At 47.7% G+C, this 22372-nt stretch overlaps 1 protein-coding gene across 4 annotated transcripts in view; it reads right to left on the bottom strand.

Moving 5' to 3' along the window:
• The window catches only part of Slc4a8 (solute carrier family 4 member 8), a 70389-nt gene that overhangs the window by 24528 nt on the left and 23489 nt on the right, over window positions 1–22372 (bottom strand). For all 4 annotated transcript variants that reach the window (XM_050122507.1, XM_050122510.1, XM_050122509.1 and 1 more), the window contains exons 3-14: window positions 19454–19603; window positions 18708–18843; window positions 17755–17915; window positions 12987–13175; window positions 12058–12149; window positions 11014–11171; window positions 10135–10222; window positions 8876–9022; window positions 7834–7934; window positions 2755–2929; window positions 1954–2087; window positions 469–714 (exon numbers count right to left, since the gene is read on the bottom strand). In XM_050122507.1, coding sequence (XP_049978464.1) covers window positions 469–714; window positions 1954–2087; window positions 2755–2929; window positions 7834–7934; window positions 8876–9022; window positions 10135–10222; window positions 11014–11171; window positions 12058–12149; window positions 12987–13175; window positions 17755–17915; window positions 18708–18843; window positions 19454–19603 — 1777 coding nt within the window. The remainder of the gene's footprint in view (window positions 1–468; window positions 715–1953; window positions 2088–2754; window positions 2930–7833; window positions 7935–8875; window positions 9023–10134; window positions 10223–11013; window positions 11172–12057; window positions 12150–12986; window positions 13176–17754; window positions 17916–18707; window positions 18844–19453; window positions 19604–22372) is intronic.

Here is a 22372-nt window from a genome sequence, read left to right as displayed (position 1 = left end):
GACAATTTCTTCAGTGGCCTAACCATTGGCAAAAGGTCTGTTTCCTTGTCAGTAACCCATGTTCATGTGAGCAACCCCAATCAAACTCAGTGGGTCTCTCACTCTCTCCCTCTCCTTCTCCCTCTCTCTCTCTCTCTCTCTCTCACACACACACACACACACACACACACACACACTTATGCACGCATGCATATACTCACACACACACTTACACATGAACACATGAAAGGAGAAGGAGGACTGGTTTGGACAGAAGAAAAAGATCAGTGGAAGGTGACAGGGTGGAGGAATATGAAGAAAAGTAATTGGGGTGAACATGATCAAGATACATTAATATTTAAACGCATGCATTACAATGATAAATATGTAGCAGTGTAAATTACTTGATTACCATTTCTTGGTAAAGAGAAAGTTCCCAATTCTGTAAGTCGGGGGCGGGGAATGAAGAAAGGCAGGATGCATACTTACTAATAGAGGCTAAGGTGGTCCAGCTGGCTGTGCATGTGGATGGGGTAGGTCTCTGCCAGGTGAATCAGCTTTTCTATTGCTTCATAGATGAAAATAATGCAAATCAGGGAGGCAAATGCTTCTTCGGTGAAGCGGGTGATGTAGCAGACGAGGGAACTGGCGTCAGTGGCCACAAGAACAATACACAGGAAGGCAGTCCACAGCCCGATACAGGCTCGCAGGGAGAGGTACGAAAGGGCATAGTCCCTGCAAAACACCGGAGCTCGTGAAGAACACGGAAGGGAGGCACCGAGAGACAAAGGGCTGGCTCAGCTTATCCACACCAGCACTGCAACCCTTTGTCCCTAAGGCTGCAAGTTCTGCACGCAGCAGTAAAGCCCTAGGACAACATGTTCAACATCTTCACTGGAGCTGTTTGCCGGGCAAAGGCACAGAAAAGAGAAGGAAGAAAACACTGCGTCTGCAATGAATCATTCTGCGTTACTACCCAATGTGACTGATTATCAGCATGGTCGTGAATGGGAAGACGGGGCTGGTCAGGTCCCGTGTGTTTCTACTTCTAATACAATGTGGGGAAAGGGTCTTACAGGGTGGAAACCAGAGCACTGTCAGGCCCACCACATCCACAAACAGAAGATGAAGAAAGAACAGTAGACCCAATTTAAAATTATTCTAAAACATAAAAGGGAGGGAGTCAGAATCAGTTAAGATGGTTTTCTTAAAAATTAAAAAGTATGCTGGGCGGTGGTAGCACACACTTTTAATCCCAGAACACGGGGAGGCAGAGGCAGGCAGATCTCTGTGAGTTCAAGGCCAGCCTGGTCTACAAGAGCTAGTTCCAGGAAAGGCTCCAAAGCTACAGAGAAACCTTGTATCTCAAACAAACAAACAAACAAACAAACAGACAAAAAGTCCACTTGGGCAATGGTGATGCAGCCCGCGATCCAGCACTCAGGGAGTCATGGTAAGAGGAATCTGAGTGCAAGGCCAGCCCGGGCTACACAAAAACACCTTAGCTCAGAATAAATAAATAGAGCTGGAGAGATGGTTTAATGGTTAAGAACACTGGCTTCAATTCTAGAGGGCCTGGATTTGATTCCCAGCTCCCAAGTGGGTAGCTCACAACCACTTGCAACTCCAGTTCCAGAGGATCCAACATCCTCTTCTGATTTCCATAGGCACTGCACAACATGGTGAACAGGCATACATGCAGGCAAAATGCCTCCATACATAGAATAAATATAAATAAATCTCAAACACTCATAAATTTAAGAGACTAAAGCTGTAAAGACTTTTGGTAATGGTGAGGAGTCACCAGGCAGGCTCTGGAGAGAGGGAGGCCTGTGGCTACAGAGCTGCAGGAGGACGGCAGGCCAGAGATGCCTGGCCCTCGGGTTTGTGTGCTGTGCACCTGCACAGGAGCTGGTGCTCGGCATTGGCAGATGGCAGCCACGTCCAGTAACTTCCAGAAAAACAATGTCTTACTTGCAGAACTTGAACAGAATCTTCTCGAACACGAGCACAGGGCCAGTGCTCCCCAAGATGGTAAGGGGCTGCCCAGCAAACAAGGAGTAGGCGATCCCTGTCATGGATGCTCCAAACAAGGATTCAATTGCACTCTGAGGAGGAGAAAAAACAATCAGAGTCCATAGCTGTCCACAGAGAACAGTTGCCTTACCTACACTGACTTAGCTGCTCCGCGCCTTGACAGTCATTGCTTGTATTTCTTCTACGCATGAGGGAGGGGTACACAGAACCCAGAGCTCTTGCAAACCAATGCCACTCTAATAATTCAGGTACCAAACCATCTGCCATGATTCCTCAACTGAGTTTCATCCTTTAGCTCAGTTCAGCATTTAAAGATATATAAAGCACAAATGTTGGCCACAACACCCTATCACAGTCACTGAATCTTGCTTTCAGATGTTATCAGTGGGTCCATTTACATTCCTGGGAACCAGTTAGTGAAACCAGGGGTGTGTGCAGGAGGCAGAGCTGGCCTCCATCATAGGTCAGAAAACCCAGTCACTCAGGACACAGGACCCAGTCTCCTCAGCACTGACTACGGAAGATGCCCCCAAAGAACTTGGATGCCACCACAATATTTTTTATTATTGTTTTTTTCTCCACTCCTCTTCCCTCTCCCTCTCTTTCTATCCTTCCCCTATCCCCCACGCTCCCAGTTTACTCCAGAGATCTTGTCTTTTTCTCCTTCCTAAGTGGATCCACGTATGTCTCTCTCAGGGTCACAATATTTGGACCACTAGAAATGATGAAAGCTCTTACTATCCGTCCTTCAGTGGCTTCTCCAAGCAGTCCCCCAAAGGTGATAACAGGCGACATGCAGGCACAGTACAGGAACAAAAAGGAGGCCAGACACTGTAAGCTGAGTGCGTCCCGGTAGTCACTCCAGTACCAGGGAGCCTTCCGCTTGATGTCCAGCACCAAGCCCCCAAACAGCCTGCAGAGACAGGGTGGATAGGCCTCTAACGCAGTCCCTCTTCCACAAGGGCACAAGCAGAACGCACCAGAGAGTACTTCACATGTGCTCAGGAATGTTTTAGCTTCAGCTTCACCCCAAGCACATCATTTTGGCACAGACAGACTCTGTTATAATCAAGGGGATGACGTACGGGAAAACGGAATGTGTACCAAGCATTAAAAAGTCAGTTTAGGTATGCACACTGCCCACTTATAAATATTCAAAAAATTAACAAGAAAGCAAATATTAGCATCAGTTTCCATTTCTAAGCCGTTAGAGGAAAAGCAAAAGCAGCTCAGATCACCAGTGTTGTTTAGGCTTTCCGGGCATACAGCTTTACGCATGCACATCCCCACTCCGAGCAGCCCCTGCCTCGGTCTCTGCATGACTGACTCATGCCCTTGACGAGTAGAAGAGAACGAGTGCCAGGCACCGGGCCAGGCACTGGAGATGCAGCAGCGAGCAAGACCAGCACAGCCCTGTCCTCCCAGACCACCAGTCCAGTGCAGGGAACAGCAATGACGATGCGCGCTATGGCAGCGCAGGCTGGGGCGTGGGTGGGGGGTGGGGGGTGGGGAATGACATCAGCAGGGACTCAAAGGAGGACTGGGAGACAGACAGACCAGGCAGAGGGACCAGCATGGGGACACCCAGGTGAGAACATGCGTTAGGTTCAAGGCACTAGCAGAGATCAACAGCACAAGGGCAAAAAACTGACAGATAAGGTTGGAGAAACTGAGTCACAGAGGATGTGAATGGTTTTGAGGAGATGGAGCCTAATCCTAACAGCATGCCAAGTTACTAATGAATTTAAACAGTGGAGCAGCGTCCAACAAACGTTCTAGAACCGTCGCCCCGTGGTTGCCTTGTGGCCGCCTGTGGCCGCGGGAAGGGAGTGTGGGCTGAGAGGAGGAATGGTAAATTCAAGGGCTACTCAGGAGGGAGAATCAGTAGGGCTCCACTGTAGCTTAAGCCCTCCCGAGGAGGCCAATGAAGAGCAGGACACACACCAAGGAGGAACACCGCTCCCAGCTGAGTCATTTCCTAAGCCGGGCCTCAGCACCACAGGGAAGCTACAAGTACATGAAAACTTTGATTGGATCCTATATCAGCAAGTAATGAGATGGTTGATCTTTTCAGACTTGAGATTGGCATAATTGCTTTTGAAATGTCCTTATTAAAGGAGATACACACTGAGGTACTTACAGGAAAATGGTATCAATGATTTAGTTTTAAATAATCTGGAAAACAAGTGAGAGGGGAAATGGGACAAAATGGCAAATGTTGGTGACAGCTAGGGACCGTAAGAAAGCTACAACAGACCCATCTTCTCCACTGGAGGGCAGGGTGGCTGTCCCTGGCCTCTCCTAAGAGCCCAGGGAATTAGGAAGAGGTCAGGACCTGCACCCAGGAGACAAGCCAGGCAAGCCTGCTCTACACAGCACTGGCCTGAGGTTGGGGTGCAGAAGGGGACAGAGGGTGGAACTGCTCACTCACTGTTTTCCTCTGGCTGTGCTGCCAGCTATACCAGTAACATCACCATCTGCCTGTGGTCTTGGGAGGTGATAAGAAAGTCAACCCCAGAACCTGCTTTAGCATTGGTATGTACAGCCAACAGCTCAGGCAAAAGAGCTCTCTCCAGGATCCGGCCTAGCACACTGAAAGTCAGCCTTGGGGTTGGGACCAAAGACTGATTATAAACAGAGTGCCATTTTGTCTTACTCTTTCTGTACAGACAGACCCTCAGGAACCTTTGCGGTGGCAGTAATTAATCTGGGCATTATAAAAGTGTTTCAGGGGCCTCCCTACAACAGCGTCTTGCACCAGGAGCCCATCACCTCTCACCAGCAACCTCCATCTGAAGGGAAAAGAATCTCATGCACCTCACTGAGGCTCCTTGAGATGCTACACCATCGACCAGCACACTTCTGGGCAAGGAGGCTTCATGAAGGCGAATAACACACGAGTTATATGAAAGAGAGGTATCTGTCCAGAACTGCTAGGGAGAGGCAGACACCAGGGCCACACTAACGGCATGACTAGAACAATTTCTGATTACTTCAGTTTTTTTTGAGATAAGATTTCTCTATTACACAGCTCTGGCTATCCTGAAACTAGCTCTGTTGACCAGGCTGGCCTTGAACTCAGAGATTGGCCTGCCTCTGCCTCCGGAGTGCTGGGATTAAAGGCGTGCGCCACCACTGCCCAGCACTGATTACTTCTTTTAGACATACATGCATAAAATCAGAACAGAATGCAGACATTGATCGGATATAATATAGCTGCTTCTCTTCATATTTGGAACTTCCTTTCCCTCTGACATCACCCTTACTGTTCAAGTGTTGGGGGCAGGAGGCACACAGAGATGAATTTAAGCTCAATGCAAGAGCAGACTTACCAGTGCAGAGGGTCACTAGGCTCTGGAACACTGACTTAGGGAGCCCTTCCCTGGAGGGCTTTAGGGACAGGCCAGCCATCCATTTGTCTGGTGTGCTTTGAAAGAAACCTGTTTGAAGCGTGGGGGATCATCGAGACAGCAGCTCTGGATTCTTTTTTCATTAACCCTTCCCAAAAATTTGTATCCCAAATAAGGGATATAAATCTACCCCAAACCCCTTCCCAGAGGACCCTGCTGCAGAGGAAGCGTCTCGTCACACTTCCTGCTTCCTTCCATGATATCCCCCCCTGTGTCGGCATCAGGAAGGTCCACAACATGGTCTTAACCCTGGCTCAGAGGATCAGAAGACACAGAATGCAGAGGGGTGTGTTCCACTGTCCTCAGGCTCCTCGAGTCCCTCTGCCTGATCTCCCAACTCTCTTCACCCAACATGAATAACTATCCCTAAGTCTCTGCATTTGGCTCGAGGTCCTGCAACACACTATGCATAAATAGACATCTGCATTTGGAACCATACAACAAACGGTGGGAAGGGTTAGACACGTTTTCGTGATTATGCAGTCCAGAAGGTTCCAGAAATGCTTAACACGTCCAGGGTTCCCATTCACCTTTTATATATAACTTTAAGTGGGTTAGGGGCCAGAGCTGGCGTGGAACTGTGATTTCTCACAGAGGCGGTGTCTCCTGGCCTGAGAAGCTACTGTGACAGGGAGGCTGTGGCCCTCTTGTCCTTCCTTAGGTAGTCTGAGGATGACATTAGCTCAGGAAGAGGAGAGTCAAGCATTGCCACACCCAGAAGTCCTTGTGTGAAACATGCAGAACTCTTCCTAATCCTATTTGAACTTGTGAGTTAAGATCATTGGGTTTGTGATGAAGTGTGTGATGATCCTGTCACTGGTGTTTTCCATGGGAAAATCAGATACTATTTCCAAGATCCTATACCTGTTGAAATACAATCTAACGGTGGCCCAAAGCATCACAGGGAACTGATTTTAAACACAAGATTCTCATGTTCTATTTTCCTCAGGACTGGAGGAAACCTGAAATGTCACTTCTGCACAGACGCGTTTGAGAAAACTGTGGGGCCTCAATCCAACTGCTTCACCTACAGCTGGGTACAGACGTAGTTATACATCAAAAAGATACACTGTAACTCTGAGGTGCTCTCAGACCCCGCCCCCTACGGGACAGCCTTGGAGCCTCTCTCCGGATGCTCCCCTCACTGCTGCCAGATACATTTCCCACTCTTCTTTCTCAACTTGAAACAAAATGTTCAACTCTCTTGTAGGCTGCTCCCTTTAGCAACAGCCACCTGGTTCAAGGGTTCCTCCTTCCTGCCAATGTTATCCCAGAACAGTTACCTTCAACACATCCTTCCTGCCAGAAAATGTACTCCTGTCAGCACAGTGCCAGGGTAAGGGCCATCCCCACTCCCAATTTCTCTGTCCCCTTCCTAACTTCCCCATGAATTTCCAAGAGTAGAAAAATAGGCCATGTACTATATTTTAAAAAAAAAATTAAACAGAAACACCTGAGCTTCTAGAGGGAGAGAAACAAAGAGGAAGATGACATGAAAATGATCGCCACAGTGAGTCCTGCCCTGAGGACTCCCACCCACTGGTTCCTCTGCAGACGAAACACGACGTCTAGACCCAGTCCAGCCTTCTCCCGCACCAATGCCATTGTCATTCTCTTTTATCTCTTTCCTACCTGGTCTGTGGTCTAGTTACTGTCACTTACCATAAAGGACACCCGTCTTTACAACACTGGCCTGGAATTGTAGAGTTTCCCTTAGACACACACACCTAATATAACAACTATCCTCCTACCCTCGGGGAGTTTTTCATCCTGAAGCGATGACCCAGCATTTACTCAGACCTTGTCCACGCCATGCTGCACAGAGGTATGATGCTAAAAGAATCCATTCGCTCATCAGACGTCGTGTGTCTGCTCTCACGCTGGGCACTGTGCCGAGTGCCAGGAAAACAGGGAAGTATTTGACTTTTTTTAGTCAAGGTCTACCAGGAAATACACACCCACCCACAAAAAAAAAAACAAACAAACAAACAGAAAAAGGAATAATACTGAAATATGGTATAGTCTGTAATTATGACGAGGTAAGAAAGGGAGTTAAAGATCAATACTGTAGAAGGACCTAACTTCAGCCACAGAGAATACTAGAAAGCTTTCCAAATGAACTAGCATCTAAGCAGAAATAAAAGAGAAGTGGGGACACCAGGAAATGAGGAAGTGGAAGCGTGTGCTCACATCAGAAGAAACAATGTTTAGAAAGGACCAGAGGACAGACAGAACATTTCAAACCTGAATGAATGAATGAACGAATGAATGAATGCAGTATTAGACACATCCATCATGTGTACAGTAGATGGTCCCACCTGAAAGCCAACCACAGACAAGGAAGCCTCATTCCTTAACGCAGCGGCTGCCAGCGAGCAGCACCCAGGGAGCAGGTCTCAGAACTTACCGCCCAGTCCGTTCCAGCTCAGGTCCACTGTGTCCCCCATGTGGCTCTGGCTCCATGTGGCAAATGTTTCCATTCGGGACTCCAGGCATTTTCCTTTTTTCCTTTTGACAAAGATCACAAAATGCGTCAAGTTGGCATCTCTGTCTTTGTTCTTCCCCCACGTCTGAAAGCCAGAAAAATGTTCAAATGTTCATGGCTTCCACATGCATTGCTGATTTGATGCAACTGACTTTCATGGGGTGGGAGACATGTATTTACATATAGGAAACAACTTCCCCAACAGAATCTGATGCCTACCTATAACTTTCCAGAGACAAGGTATGACTGAAGCCTCAGTTTCAGGTCTGCATCCCTGTCTCACGACCTTTAAAATCTTGCCCTAGATCAGTCAATTCTGTAAACTAGAGATAAGAGCAGGGGGCGGGCATCTGGGAAGGCCAAATAAACAGGGATAAAATGTCTGTCCTCATCTGGTACATACAGAAGCTCTCTCCCCATCCTCGGTATGTCAGAGAACCACTAGAAACCTATTTCTTCTTTCATTATACCATGTTTTTTTTTTAACTTGATTATTTTGTATACAATGTATTTCCAGGAAATACTTTCCCTCTCCCCTCCTTCCCTCTAGATCAGTCCTTTCCAGTGTGGCGAGAACTCCATTCCCAGTTAACAATGATATTTTAGCCGGGCAGGGTTGGCACACTCCTTTAATCCCAGCACTTGGGAGGCAGAGGCAGATGGATCTCTGTGAGTTCGAGGCCAGCCTGGTCTACAAGAACTATTTTTCAGGACAGGCTCCAAAGCTACAGCAAAACCCTGTCTCAAAACCAAAAGAAAACAACAACAACAACAAAACAAAAGACAATGATATCTCATCACAACCGGGCCTACCTGTTATTACAGATTAATCTTTTATTCCTAGTCTGACATTCAAGAGCTCCCAAACAGGGACAAGTCTTGGTATATTCGGCATAAACAGACATAACTTTTGCTTGTCTGTGGAAAGAACAGCAGCCACAAATAGCTTATATGCATACGTTACCTGGGAAGGGACATTTTTGGGTGGCTCAATTCTAATGGATGGGTCCCACTCCCCTGGAGGGAGCACGGTCACCTGGTCCAGGAACTCATCTATCCCGGCCAGAAGGTCATCTCGCTCCTTGGCTTTATATGCCACATCATGAAAAATCTACAGAAGGGAGGAAAAAACCTTAGGAAAACTCAACATTATTGTGTTTGCAATGATATCCACTGAGAAATGGATACAGCCTCTTGATTTTTATCTCTGGCATGGACATCTAAGACATAAAACTTAGTGCTTAAAGGAACCTAACGCAGAGTGCGGAGGTGCCTGTGCCCGTGAATCCAGGCACACCCCAGACCACAGCAGGAGGGCACCTCAAGTGGAAGGCCAGGTGGGCTCATGGAGTGAGACCCTGTGTCAAGGAGGTAAGACACCATTCTAAAGTCATTTTATTGTCTCCACGAGAGAAAGAATAAGACACAGAAATTCTCTTAGTCACGTCTGAAAATAGATGGTCTTGCTAATGGAGGTCATCTGTGAAAGGACCAGAGAGAGATCACACATGAACTTAGTGCACAGATGTGTGCCTTGGACACCTGCACATGAACTTAGTGCACAGATGTGTGCCTTGGACACCCACACATGAACTTAGCGCACAGATGTGTGCCTTGGACAGCCATACATGAACTTAGTACACAGATGTGTGCCTTGGAACCCACTGCACAGCAGCCCTCACCAGGTACAGAGCAACCGTGACACCTCCACATGACACTGCCTGAGGGAACAGCCTGACCTTATGCAAACCTCTCTTTCCAGGGAACAGGAGTATTTCTTTATTCAAATAACTTCAACGTATTTAATTAACTATATTCTCTAGAAAGTTAACTCAGGCTTCATGAGCTACATTAAATATGAGTTGACACATTTTACTTGGCAATAATAATTCTCCCAGAAAATGATGTCTTTGCATCTTGGATTACTTAAAAAAGGGAGAGTTAAGAGGCCATAGTGGGACATGCTTATAATCCCAGCACTAGGTGTTCAAGGCCAACCTGGGCTACTAAGAACCTGTCTATAAACAAACAAGCAATGGAACTGCAAGGAAAGTCTCCCAGAGGGTGTGGTTCTCTTGAACGGCTCCTAGAGAAGTCCCGGATGCTTCCCAGCAGATGCTGTCACAGTCCTTATTGTATCCCCAACAACGCACATAGCTTCCGCAAGAGAGAAATGCTCACTATTTATGAGATGAGCGGGTGGAATGCAGAAGTGGTCTGTACCTCATCGGTCATGATGGTGGCCATAGATCTGCCAATCTCGTGGTACTGCTGACCTTTTCCTACTGGGCCCAGCAAGATAAACAAAAATCTGCCAAAACACACAAAAGAGGGAGCTACATAAATAAAGAAGGAGAAGCGACATCTTATCCACTCTAAATAGCAAACCTCGCCCCGACTACCACACAGAGACCATCACCGCCTTCAAGAAGAACATCAGCCTGCTATGGCCAGGTGCCATTCAGAGCTATTAATAAGACATCATTCAATAATGTGGCTGGCTGGGCTTCTTAGCGTTACCATAGACACAGTTCCTAGCTATAGAAAGGATGTCTTTTCAAAACACTGTACCACTGTGTAAATTCAAGGTTATCTAATCCCCATCCACTGTTCTAATAAGAAAATGACAGAGAAAGGGAAGGATAAGAAGTTGAAATGACCAAGTCCCGGAGAGGAGCGTGAATCGTGTTCTGGACATCTGTGCAGTCTCTATAATCAGTGGGGCTCTGAGTCACCACGTCACCACCTCGGGGCACACAAATAGCCAAGTCCTGCCAGCACTGTGGAAAGACATCAGTACCTTTCCCTAGAGATAGTTCCCTGCAGACGAAGGCCTCCTGGTGTGACAATCCACTGGACACCGCTGTGCTCTTTCCCTGTTCCCCTGGGCTCCTCTTCCAAGGCCAACAGTACTCATGGTCACAGCCTTAAAAGTTAGAACTCACTCCCCTCACCCCTCATCCTCCCTTCACCCCCACTTTCATAGCTCACCAAGGAATTTTAAACACTCTCTCCAAACGGCCCACCCTAGCTTCTGGTACTAACTAGCTACGAGTGCCAGTGCTCACACAGGTCACTCAGCTCGGGGCAGGACCCAGGTACCTTGTTGGGATGGGCACTTCCGTCAGGCCCGAGAGGAGCACAGCTGGGGAGAGCCTCACAAAGGCGACGATGGGACGGTCCAGAGTGTCCACCTCTCCAACCAAGACATTGGAGGCCTCTGCCCCAGTGGGAATTTTTTTCATGAAATGAAGGTCCACCTGAAAGTACATAGGAGCCTTTGAGAATTTAGGCTTTGCTGGCAATCATTCTCTTCAAGTATCACTCAAGGTTACAGAAGAGTTCCTGACTCTTTTATTTGATCTTTATAAAAACCCTGAATGGAGCGATCATAGATCAGATCAGTCCACTATTTAAAAACAAAGGGGGAAGTGATTAAGATTCAGGGAGAGAACTCGGACTAGAACTATGGAGTATAGAATACACACACATATTTATCATTTATATCACATATAAACTATATATAATTTAGTGTGGGGGTGTGGGTGTGTGTTTGAGTGTTGTGTGTGTGTGTGTCTACACATGGTGCAGTTCATGTATGGAAGCCAGAGAACACCTTGTGAAAATCAGTTCCTCCACCACTGTATGGGTTTCAGGGCAGAATTCAGGCAGCAACCCCTTTAGCCACTGAGCCACCTCAAGAATCAAAGTTTAAGTCTAAGAACTTTGATCCCACCCCACCATGCTCCTCCGGGAGGAAGCGCCTTGGGAGTTCTGGGTCATGTTATTTCTCCTTGCAAATACTGGCTGCTCCATCAGATGCAGCGGCCACAGCCCTCCAAGAAGAGCCCGACATCAGGAGCTTTAGGAGGCAGTGGCAAATACTGCAGTGACAACAGTGAGAAGGACGCAGGGCATCAGGTGCCAGAGGGAGCCGGGTCAGTGGGGCCTCAGCAGTAGTCTGCCTTTGCTGAGTTGGCCGGCCGAGTGTGCGGAGGGGGATAACAAGGAAGATGGCGTCCCTGTCCACAGAAGCAGTGCTGCTCTTGGGGAAGGCTCATGAGCCGTCGGAGCTTACCAGACCCCAGAAAGATTCCGGAAGACCCTGGGCTCCACTACAGAAGTCAGCCTGCCACGCCTCCTCACCTTGCTTAGATCCACAGGACTGTGCTCGCAATTCACTCCATTTTTCACCTCAAGACTCGTAGTTGGAGCAGACTGAGGAGAAACAGTCTGACCTATTTGGAGACAGTCAAACAGAATCTGCCAGGCCTGCCCCTCCTTCGCCTCTGACCCAGCCATCCATCACAGCCAGCTGTGACCTCTACAGGCTGGGAGGACTCTGAAGCAGGGTCCATCATGTCTGTCCCCTCACTCAGTGCTAAGAAGGCAGAGGTCTAGTCCTCCATTACCCTCCTCTCTTCCTTTCTCTCTTCAGGGAGCCATCCTGATCCTCAGTGCGCAAGCACCTCTGCAGAGATCTTGGCAAACAGCTTGCCAGCAAAGGAGGAGAAGCTACAGGTGAGGCCTTGCCCAGCCATGGCAAGAGAAGCGGTTAACAGTTGGGCTCACCCGCGCCTGCACACAGGCTCTGGACCTAGGCTAACACACAGAAATCCCACAACAAATGGAAGGAAGGTCCTGCCATTGTCTTTATTAAGTGCGACATGAAGATTGTCCAGGGCCATACACTCTCCAGGGGGTGGAGCCAAAGTGCAAGCCTGGAGGCCTGGCTAGACCACGGCAGCTTGTGTCTAAGCAGACTTTTGTTTAACTGGACAAGGCTGCAGCTCACCTTCTTTGGCCCAGCTCCTCATGGATGTGAACATTCTCCCCAGAGCTACACCTTCTCTGGGAGCACGCGGGGATACATCCCTCACCTCGCAGACCCCCCTGGAATGCTATCCAAGGGCATAGGGAAAAGGGAGCATCCTAGTCACCCAGCTCACTACCCATCAAAGAGTCCAGGGAGCTAAGTGTCACAGCCTCTCCCTCCAGTAATTCCGCATCGCCAACTGGTCCCCAAATGTGTTTTCAACAGAGAGAAACAAGAGAGACCCCCCCCAAGTCCTTACCATCCTTGTCCATGGAATGTGGGTCCGATTGTTTCTTGCCAACCTCAGCAAAGGAGCGGACAATGGGAATGAGGTTGTTCCTCCGCCTCTCATTCTGATGGTGGTGTTTCTTGAGAAGGGCTTCCCGCACTTTAACCCTCATACTGTCATCCAGGTCACTGAACAGTTCTTGCTGGTCCAGTATCAGGTCTAGGAAAGAGACATTCACAGCAACACTCAGATGGAGAGTTCAGGAACCCAAGGTGAAGGATATGAGGTGGCAGGGGAAGGGGCAAAAGGCAGAGACGAGCTGCTTTCCTAGGGTCACCAAGGTGGTTTCAGCTTCCTATCTGAAGGAGCATTGAGGTTTTTGTAGCTATAGAACACCGTCCTTTGCTTATTTAACAATGAGACAACAATGTAAACACATGGTTTACGGACAGAGTGTCACTATGCTATATAGGCTGGCCATGAATTCTCGGGCTAATGTGACCCTTCTGCAAAAGTGGGACTTACCGGGGCTGGAGAGATGGCCCCATGGATAAGAACACTAACTGCTCTTACAAAGAATCTGAGTTCTATTCCCAGTACCCCCATGGTGGTCATAACCATCTGTAATTCCAGTTCTAGGAGACCCAACACCCTCTTATAGCCCTCAAGGGCACCAGGCATGTGGTATACATGCACACATGCAATCAAACTACTCATACGTATAAAATAAAACTAATTATTATTAAAAAAAATTTTAAGGTAGGACTTAATCACGGTGAGTATGCCATTATGCTTAGCTCCAATCATTGCTGAGGGAACGAAGTCTCTGAGTATTTAATGCCCAGAACTGTACCATGGGATTCTCATCTGTCATCTGTCCAGTCCTCACTGAAACTCAAAAAGTGGGCATTTTGATGAAAAATCTTTTTTAATTCTATTTTTAAATGGATTTTTTATCTTTATTTATGTTGTGTGTGCCCCATATGTGTGCAGGTACCTAGGAAGACTGGAAGAGAATCATCAGCTCCCCTGTAGCTGGAGTTACAAGTGGCCATGAGCCACACAATGTGGTCCTGGGAACCAAACTTGAGTCCTCTGCAGGAGGCGCAGATGCTCTTAACTTCTGAGCCAGAGTTCTTCCAAACAAGGAAACCAAGGGACGGTTCTTACAAAAGTCCCCAAGCTCTTACATCTGCGAAGCTGAAGAGCCAGGGTTCGCATCCAGCACTGGTTGACTAAGAGCCCACGATTACTCTCTTAACTCTATTGTCCTTCCTCCACGAGCCCAGCATTGCTGTAACTCTCAGGCATGCTACAACCTTGAGCTCCAGTGGCTACTTGAAAGTGCAGCTTAAAGAAAGGTTAAATTGGGGCTGGAGAGATGGTTTCATGGTTTAGAGCATGGGCTGCTCTTCCAGAAGATAAACATGCAGATAAAATACGAATATAAAATGAAATAATAAAGTTTAAAAATGTATTATTTAAATTAGTTAACTGCTCACTGAAGACAATCACCAGCATTTAAACTATCAAGGTTTGCGGAAGGTCTTACTTGGTTCTGTCATCAGGGCTCTAGATAAATGTCCTACATTTATCCTTCAGGCCCTACACTCTATCCCTAGTTCCATTATTCTTGACCCATCTGACCTTGGAATTACATGACCACTCTCTTCACAGTCTCCCCTATACAGAGAGGACAGCGCCGATGTCTCCCCATGCTGATGGCCGCCACATTGAGCTGTGAGTAGCTGGTCCTCCTGCCTGTTCTATGTGCGGGGACCAGAGGGGTGAGCATCAAGGCGGGAGTCCTGCATATTTAGCTTTTATAATGATTATTTCTTCTCTCATATACACTCATGCTTCAAAATCCTGCACTTTGAAAGAAGAAAATTCCACGAGGGCCCTCTTCTAGCTACTGTTTTTAGCTTTTCTCTTCCCACTTAAAATTTTCAAAAGCAAACAATCGTACTTTAAGAATCACCTGCAGCTCCCTGCCAAGCGCCAAAGGGTCACGAAAATCCGTGTCTGCTCTGGGCCTTTAGGAACACAGCTCTGCCCAGAACTCATTTCAGATTTCGGGCTTCCAAACTTATTGTTTGATTGGTTGTATTTTGAGACGAGATCTTGCTACAAGCCCAGAGTGGTCTTGAACTTGATCTACCTGCTTTACCCTCTGAGTGCTGGCATTCCAGGTGTTACCACCACACATGTGGACTTGGGTTGCAGCAGTCCTGGTGGCTAACACAGGCTTGGCAGCTGGCACTGGCTATCCCCTTACCATCTGCACTCCTGAGCTCAGTCTCCACGGGCAACTCACTTCTGTCAGCCTGCTTATACCCCCGCAGTCATCCTCAGACAGGTGGTGTCCCCACCCCCATTTCTAACCTCAATAATCTCAACTGCCCTGGAGACTGTAAGCACCAAATGCCATGGACCGGTGTGACCTATCTCAAGTCACATCAAAGCTCCGATCATGGGCAGACATCATTTGGATGTACCCACACCCTAAAACTTAGCAAGTACAAAATGAAACCCATCCTCTTTCCACCCACCAGACCTGCGGATTTCTTCCGTTCCTGCCCAAAACCAGTCCATCAAGTGATTCACACTACTCTACCTCCTGAGCTGCTCTGGCAATCAGCCCTTGCTGTAGGGCCCACTGAGTGGACCCTGGCCCACTGAGGGGACCCTGGCACACTGATGGGACACTGGCTCACTGGAGCAGGTGGCTCTGCCAGGTCTTACCCTTCTCCCCCAGCCCCTCTACCTTGCTTAAAAACCTTTGGGTTGCATTCCTAAAGCTAGCCACTAAGGTTTCTTCCCTTATTGTGGAATAATAAGACTCCTGAGGCTGACTCCAGTCCAGCTATCAGAAGCCCCCTTGACTCACCTAATTAACATGCCCAATTAAAATTAAACACCTCACCCTAACACAGAGTTCTCCCATTTTACCGTTATGTGCTTATGTGCCACATCTGTCTCCTCCTATCCGGAGGCGGTCCTTTGTCCCTCTGGGACAAATATTCCTGCCCCCCTTCCCTCATCTGCTTCCCCATCCCCCCTCAGCCCTACCTCTGTCACCACCGTGTCCTAGCCCACTGTAACATGACCCCCTTCCCTTCTCCTACAATTCCACCTGCAAGGCCATCTGCTGCTTCTTTTTCTGCCTGAGTCAGACAGGGGCCACTTAAACTTTTCTTCCCCACTTACAAAAAATCGCCTTAGAAACAGGTGCTTGGATGTGGTTTGTACCTAATCTGGGGTCCAGGAAGGAGCAGCCCTGTGCCGGGGGTGGCGGAGGGAAGGTCTCCTTCCTCTGCAGTGGAGCACCATCTCACCTGGTCGGATCCAACGACCTGGTTCACGCTTCCTTTAGCTCGCCCTCCATCTTTCTTACAGCTAATTTGATCGAGCACTACCCCCAAGACTTCAGCAGGGTCTCCTCATTCTTGTTGATTATAAAATCACTAACTCTCCGGGGCTTCTCCACTGAAAAACAGGGCACAAACTTTCTGGGGAACTTCACGGGCATTTAGACACGTAGTCAGAAGTCGATGAAATACAGATGTGACCCACTTGGATTACAGTCTAGGAGTTGAGTGGTGTGAAAGAAGATAAAAGTGCTCTGGGAAAACTCCCAGAAACCATGAGTGTTGGGACCTCAGTTTCTTCAGAAACACACAACTGTTCTGGGATGTGGTTTTGTGCCCCTTCCAGGTGTATTGATTGGACAGGAGTAAGTTTATTCTTTATGACTGGCAACTGTTTGTATGCGGTGTATTGATTGGACAGGGGTGAGTCCACTCTTTCTGATTGGCTACTGTTTTTATAAGCCTCCACAGAGAACATGTTTTTGCCAATTGCCAAGGGCAACTTGCCCACTACCTGAGACTTGCCCGTGGCGCTGTCTTCAGGGTGTAAACTGTACTTGCGTCTCCATTCTCACAGGTTCCACTATCTCTAGAGCAGTGAATGTGACTCTAACTCTGAACTCACTTTTTTTAAAAAATTCTACTTCCCCCACAGTTGGGAGTACAACTGGGGCACCGCCTTCGGAAAGAGTTCGCACAGGAGTCCATCAGTACTGACCTCCATCCCCCAGGGCCCCCAAAAGTCCTTAGAGAGGCATGATTATTTAGATCCTTGGAATGGAGAAATCTTTAACCTGTCTAGTAGAATGGAGTCAATCTGAGGGGAAGTGTTCCACATGCCATCTGGTAGTCTCCAAAGCTACGCCCCAAACACAGTATCTTTTTTTGTTTGTTTGTTTTTTTCGAGACAGGGTTTCTCTGTGGCTTTGGAGTCTGTCCTGGAACTAGCTCTTGTAGACCAGGCTGGTCTCGAACTCACAGAGATCCGCCTCTGCCTCCCAAGTGCTGGGATTAAAGGCGTACGCCACCACCGCCCGGCTATACTTTAATTTAATTTTCTTCTTGTAGTTTTTATGATTGTCACAATTATTAGTGTGCACGTGTGTGTGATGAAGGCGTGCGCCATGGAGTCTTCGTGGAGGACAGAGGACAACTTTCGTAAGTCACTTCTTCCGTCATGAGTTCCTGGGTGGGACTCAAGTTGCCCAGCAAATATTTTTACTGAGCCATCTGAGCAGCCCTTTAATTTTCTTTCTTTCTGACTTCCTTGTTCTGTCTGTTTTGCATAAGATAAAGTATCACTGTATAGTGCAGGTCTTTCCCCTGCTTCAGCCCTGCCAACTTCCAGGATTACCGGTGTGCACCATAACACCTGCCTCTTATACTTTCTGTTTATACAAAATGTCTCGGCCCTTTGTTAGCCTTACCTGAAATTTCTTCTATGCTGCTTGCACGCATGTCCAGGAGGACAGAGCCATTGATGAGGCAGCTCCTCAGCTCAAACAGACTGTGCAGAGAGAGGGTGGCCACGTAAGGCTTGCTCCAGCGCTCCCCCCCATCTTCAACATCCTCTTCAAACTTCAGCCACCTGCAAACATGGCCAATAATGAGATGCCACAGACAGATGATGTTTTTTTTTTTTCAAGAGGACAAAATATCCAAAAGGTCATAGAGAACACTGGAACACCTGGTCCAGACACAAAAATACTGGAAAAGCAAGTTGTGGCACAGTGCAAATCTTTTTTGTTTTGTTTTTAGAGATCGGGTTTCTCTGTGTAACAGCCTTTGCTGTCCTGGAACTCACGTTGTAGACCAGGCTGACCTTGAACTCCTTTGCCTCTGTCTCCTGAGTGCTGGGACTAAAGGTGAGGATCACCAATGCCCAACCTTAATCCCACTTTTATTTAAAGACAAATCTATAATTATAAACACATATATGTATAAGACCCTAAATATATGCCTTGTTTTCTCCTTGGGACTAAAGGTAGGATTGAAGGTAACTGTCATTTTCTTCCTTTTGCTTATCTTCATTTATTTTAATTGTCTATAGTGTGACTTAAAAATTTAATCTATATCATTTGAACATATTGACAAACCACATTAATAAAAATGACATTTTTATCAGTGCTCTGTATGACTTCAGAAATCCACAAAGACAGAAACACGGAAGACTAACCGCCTTGTCACTTGGTATCAGGCCAGCTGGCCTGTTTAGCTCTCCCGGCCCCTGGGAAACGTCCACAGTTGAGCATGCATCAACGCTAGCTACATCAGTGTGAGCAGGAGCCAGGCCTCCTAGCTACCACTTCAGCCATGAGGAGTCAGGGCAAGCAGGCCTGCCACCTCCTGAGCTCCTGACCTGGCTCCTTCAGGGCCTCACCTGGCCGTCTCCTTCCACTCGGCATCCTCTCCCTCTCTCAGACAGATCTCATCCAGCTCTGTGAACAGCTCATGAGGCACATGCTCCTCGTCGTCCTCAGTGCCCAGAATGAACTGAACACGTTGAGATGGGGTGTCTAGAAAACCAACATAGAAAGGTCTGGATGTGTATCTAGCTGCAAGTCAGAACGAAAATAACATTCTGCCTCACAGCTTAGAGAATATATAGATGTCCTGAATACAGATTTAAAAGTTCTTTTGTTCTTAGGGAAAAGGCTAAGTGTAAACATTTAAACCAGAAGACAGAACTATAAACTAGGACCACTTGCAGAAGTCCCATGAGAACCTAGAAATCAGTTCAGTTCCCAGCACCCACACGTCAGTTCACAATTGTCTAACTCCAGTCCCAGGGATATGTCCCCTCTTCTGGCCACCAAAGGCACCGGGCAAGCATGTGGCACATAAACATACATGCAGGCAAAACACCCAAACACATAAAAATAGATTTTTTTAGTTTTCTAGAGAGCTGACAAATTTTAAATAGCAAAGGATTACTTATAGTGTTGACTGAGGTGTTGAAATGTCAATTTCAGGAAGACATTTTTAGTTCTTAGAAGCATTCCTTCTTCCTGGGAACTCTAGCCAAGGGCTAGAAAATCAAGACCACCTGCCTATGCCTCCTGCATTCCCATGAGTCACCACACCCTATTGTAGACACTGGTCCCCTCTCCCTCCCCAAGGGATTACCATGGTCCAAAGCTTCCAGGGCCTCTTCACCCTGGCCGGTTCCTTTGCCCCGTGTTCCTCGTCTCCGGTGCTTCTGGCCATGGGTGCGGTGGTGCCGATGGCCCTGCCTGCCCAGTGGCATCCGAACCCCCACATACAGAGTTCTATGACCTGGATGAAAGCAGAAGACCTATGGTGAGAATGCCTTTCCCAAAAGGAGTCTAGCATAATTGAGAGCAAAAACATCACAGGGTTTTTGTGTCAGGCCCTTCTGGAATGATTAAACATCGCAGACTCGAGGAATAAAGACAGTAATCACAGAGTTGGCAGTGTCTTCCTCTGTCCTGCACATGGCTATAAACCTCACAAGGATGTGTGGCAATCAAATGAAGAACACGTGAGACTGAAGGACATGTGAAGGGCACAGCAGGTCGCATATTAGAGCACGGGAATGCAGCTCAGCAGCTGGACGCCTTGGTTTGTGCAAGGCTCTGGGGGGGGAGAGGGAGGGAGAATAGGAAGGGAAGGACGGGATATGACTTACAAACTATGGATATAGGTTACTTTTTGCTATTATAAGAACAATGGGGGTGATTTTAAGAGACAATTCCTGTATGGGAACTTTGGCCGGTTTTGGCGGGAAGTGGTTAAGCATGGTCAAGGCCCCAGTCAGCTCAGCTGGGCTTAAAGCTCCCCTTCAGCACTGGATGTCTGAGGATGAACAAGCCTCTCTTGACTCAGCTTCTTTTTAACTCACAGGGTTATCAAAAGCAGCAAAGAAGATTAGGACAGAAACTGCTCAAGGCCATGCCCAGCACCGCAGGCCATACCACCTAGACTGCTGCAGACGGACCTTCTAACTCAGATGGGGCAAGGCTGGGTTTAGAGACACTAAAGACGGGCAGAGTCTTTACACGGAAGTAAGTGACCCGACAGCAGTCCTTTCTCGCCCCTCCTCCTGCTCCCCACTCCTCCCATACACCCCCTTTGGTTTTCATCCTCCACCTGACTTCCTGCCAAGCCTGGAGCCCAGAATCAGAAGCTTCAGGGTTGTTCCAAAGCCTTATACTCGCAATACTGCTGTGCCCACACTGTTCCCATGGCTCCTGGCATCTTTAGCTGGTGTCTTTGAATCCTAAGTACACCCATTCCTTCTCTTTGACTCCTTGTTTCTTGCTTTACTGAGAAGATGCAGGGCATTTCATGGAAACGCTGTCCATCACAGTCTGGTTCCTCTGCCCGGCTCGGGAGTTCTCCATCCCATGCCTCCCACTCCCCTGTCCCTCTGCCTGGATGGCTACCCTCACTCTCTCCTCAATTCAGTCCTTCCATGGCTGACCTTTGAAGACTCCCACTGGCTGTTCCCCGCGTTTCCCTCTCTCCTTCCTTTCCCACCAAGAATCATGACTGGCCTCACTGCCCCCGCCAAGTTCCTGCTCCATGGCCTATGACTGTGGCTTCTGTCCCTGCCCTCTATTGTATGCAGTAAGGACATCAGATGGCACTTAAGTCACCAAAGCTCTGTCCAGCACATCTCCCAGTTCCACAGACTCCACGGTGAGCCCGGCATGTATCCAGGAACTCCAGATGCCCGTCTTCTTTGGTGTTCTGGGTTCCTTGCACTCTCATGCTGCCGGACACCTTCAGATGTCTCATAACCCAAAACAAGGGTGACTCTTGACCCTTGCTCTCTCCTCTTTTTCAGTGGGACCCAGTCTTTGAATTTCAAGTTCACTTCTACACGCCACTCTCCTAGCCCCTGGTTTTAAGTCTTTATGTTTATTCCAGCTTGGCCTACCTAGTTGGTTTTCTACAATTCTGCCTCAGTCTGGAATTATAGGCGTGAGGCGTGTGCTACATACAGCTTCAAATCTTTTATGTTTTAATGACTGAGCAATCTCTCAGCTTTTTTTTTTTTTTTGGCATCATTGCCTGGCCAGCTTCAAATCTTTATCTACAGCAGTGGTTCTCAACCTTCCTAATGCTGAGACCCTTTAGTACAGTTCCCAAACCATAAAATTATTTTTGTTGCTACTTCATAACTGTAAATTTGATACTGTTACAAATCATAATGTAAATATCTGTGTTTTCTAATGGCCTTTCTTGACCCCTATGAAAAAGCTGTTTGACCCCCAAAAGGGGTCATGACCCATAGGTTGAGAACCACTGACCTACAGTGATTAACATGCCCCAAAACAAATTTAAAATTCTCTCCCTTTGAAAGTCAAGTTCATTGCAGATGTGATATCTCACACCTAGAATCCTAGCACACAAAAGGTTGAGAACTGTTGGTTAAACCTTGGAAGTCAATCTAGGACACATAGCGAGTGAGACAAGAGGGAGGCCCTGTCTCAAAACAAACAAACAAACCAACAAACAAAAAAAAAACCTCAAACTGGAATGAGGATCCACATTTATGTCCACAACGCCACCGCTGTGTGGATTCCATGGTGGCTGGGAGATGGCTAAGCCCTGAGCTGCTCTTGTTGCTCTTGCAGAGGCCCTGGGTTTCCCAGCAGCTCCACTGTGGCTCACAACTGCAATTCCAGTCCTAGAGGAGCTCACGGCTGTTGAATTAGGAGTGGCGGGGCTGCGTCCCCAGCACCCCAGCCGCCTGGCTAGCTTATGCCCTAAATAACAACACACAAACTGTATTCTTTTAAACACTGCTTGCCCATTATATTTAGCCTCTTCTCGGCTAACTCTCACACCTGGACTAGCCCATTTCTAATAATCTGTGTAAGCACTCCAAGGTGCGCTTACCGGGAAGATTCTAGCCTATGTCCATCCTGAGTCGGAGCTTCATCACGTGTGTCTCTGAGAGCAGAGCTATCTCGCGTCTGTCTGAGGAGTCTTACCTCACTTCCTCTTCCTCCTGTTTACTCCTCCCACCTATGTTTTAACCTATTAGGGCAAGCAGTTTCTTTATTTAATTAACCA

Source organism: Alexandromys fortis, unplaced genomic scaffold, assembly GCF_014885135.2.
Source record: "Alexandromys fortis isolate MF-2015 unplaced genomic scaffold, M_Fortis_MF-2015_v1.1 scaffold_216, whole genome shotgun sequence".
Lineage (NCBI taxonomy): Eukaryota > Metazoa > Chordata > Mammalia > Rodentia > Cricetidae > Alexandromys > Alexandromys fortis.
Note: the sequence above shows the minus strand (reverse complement) of the source record. Positions and strands in the feature narration are given on the sequence as shown.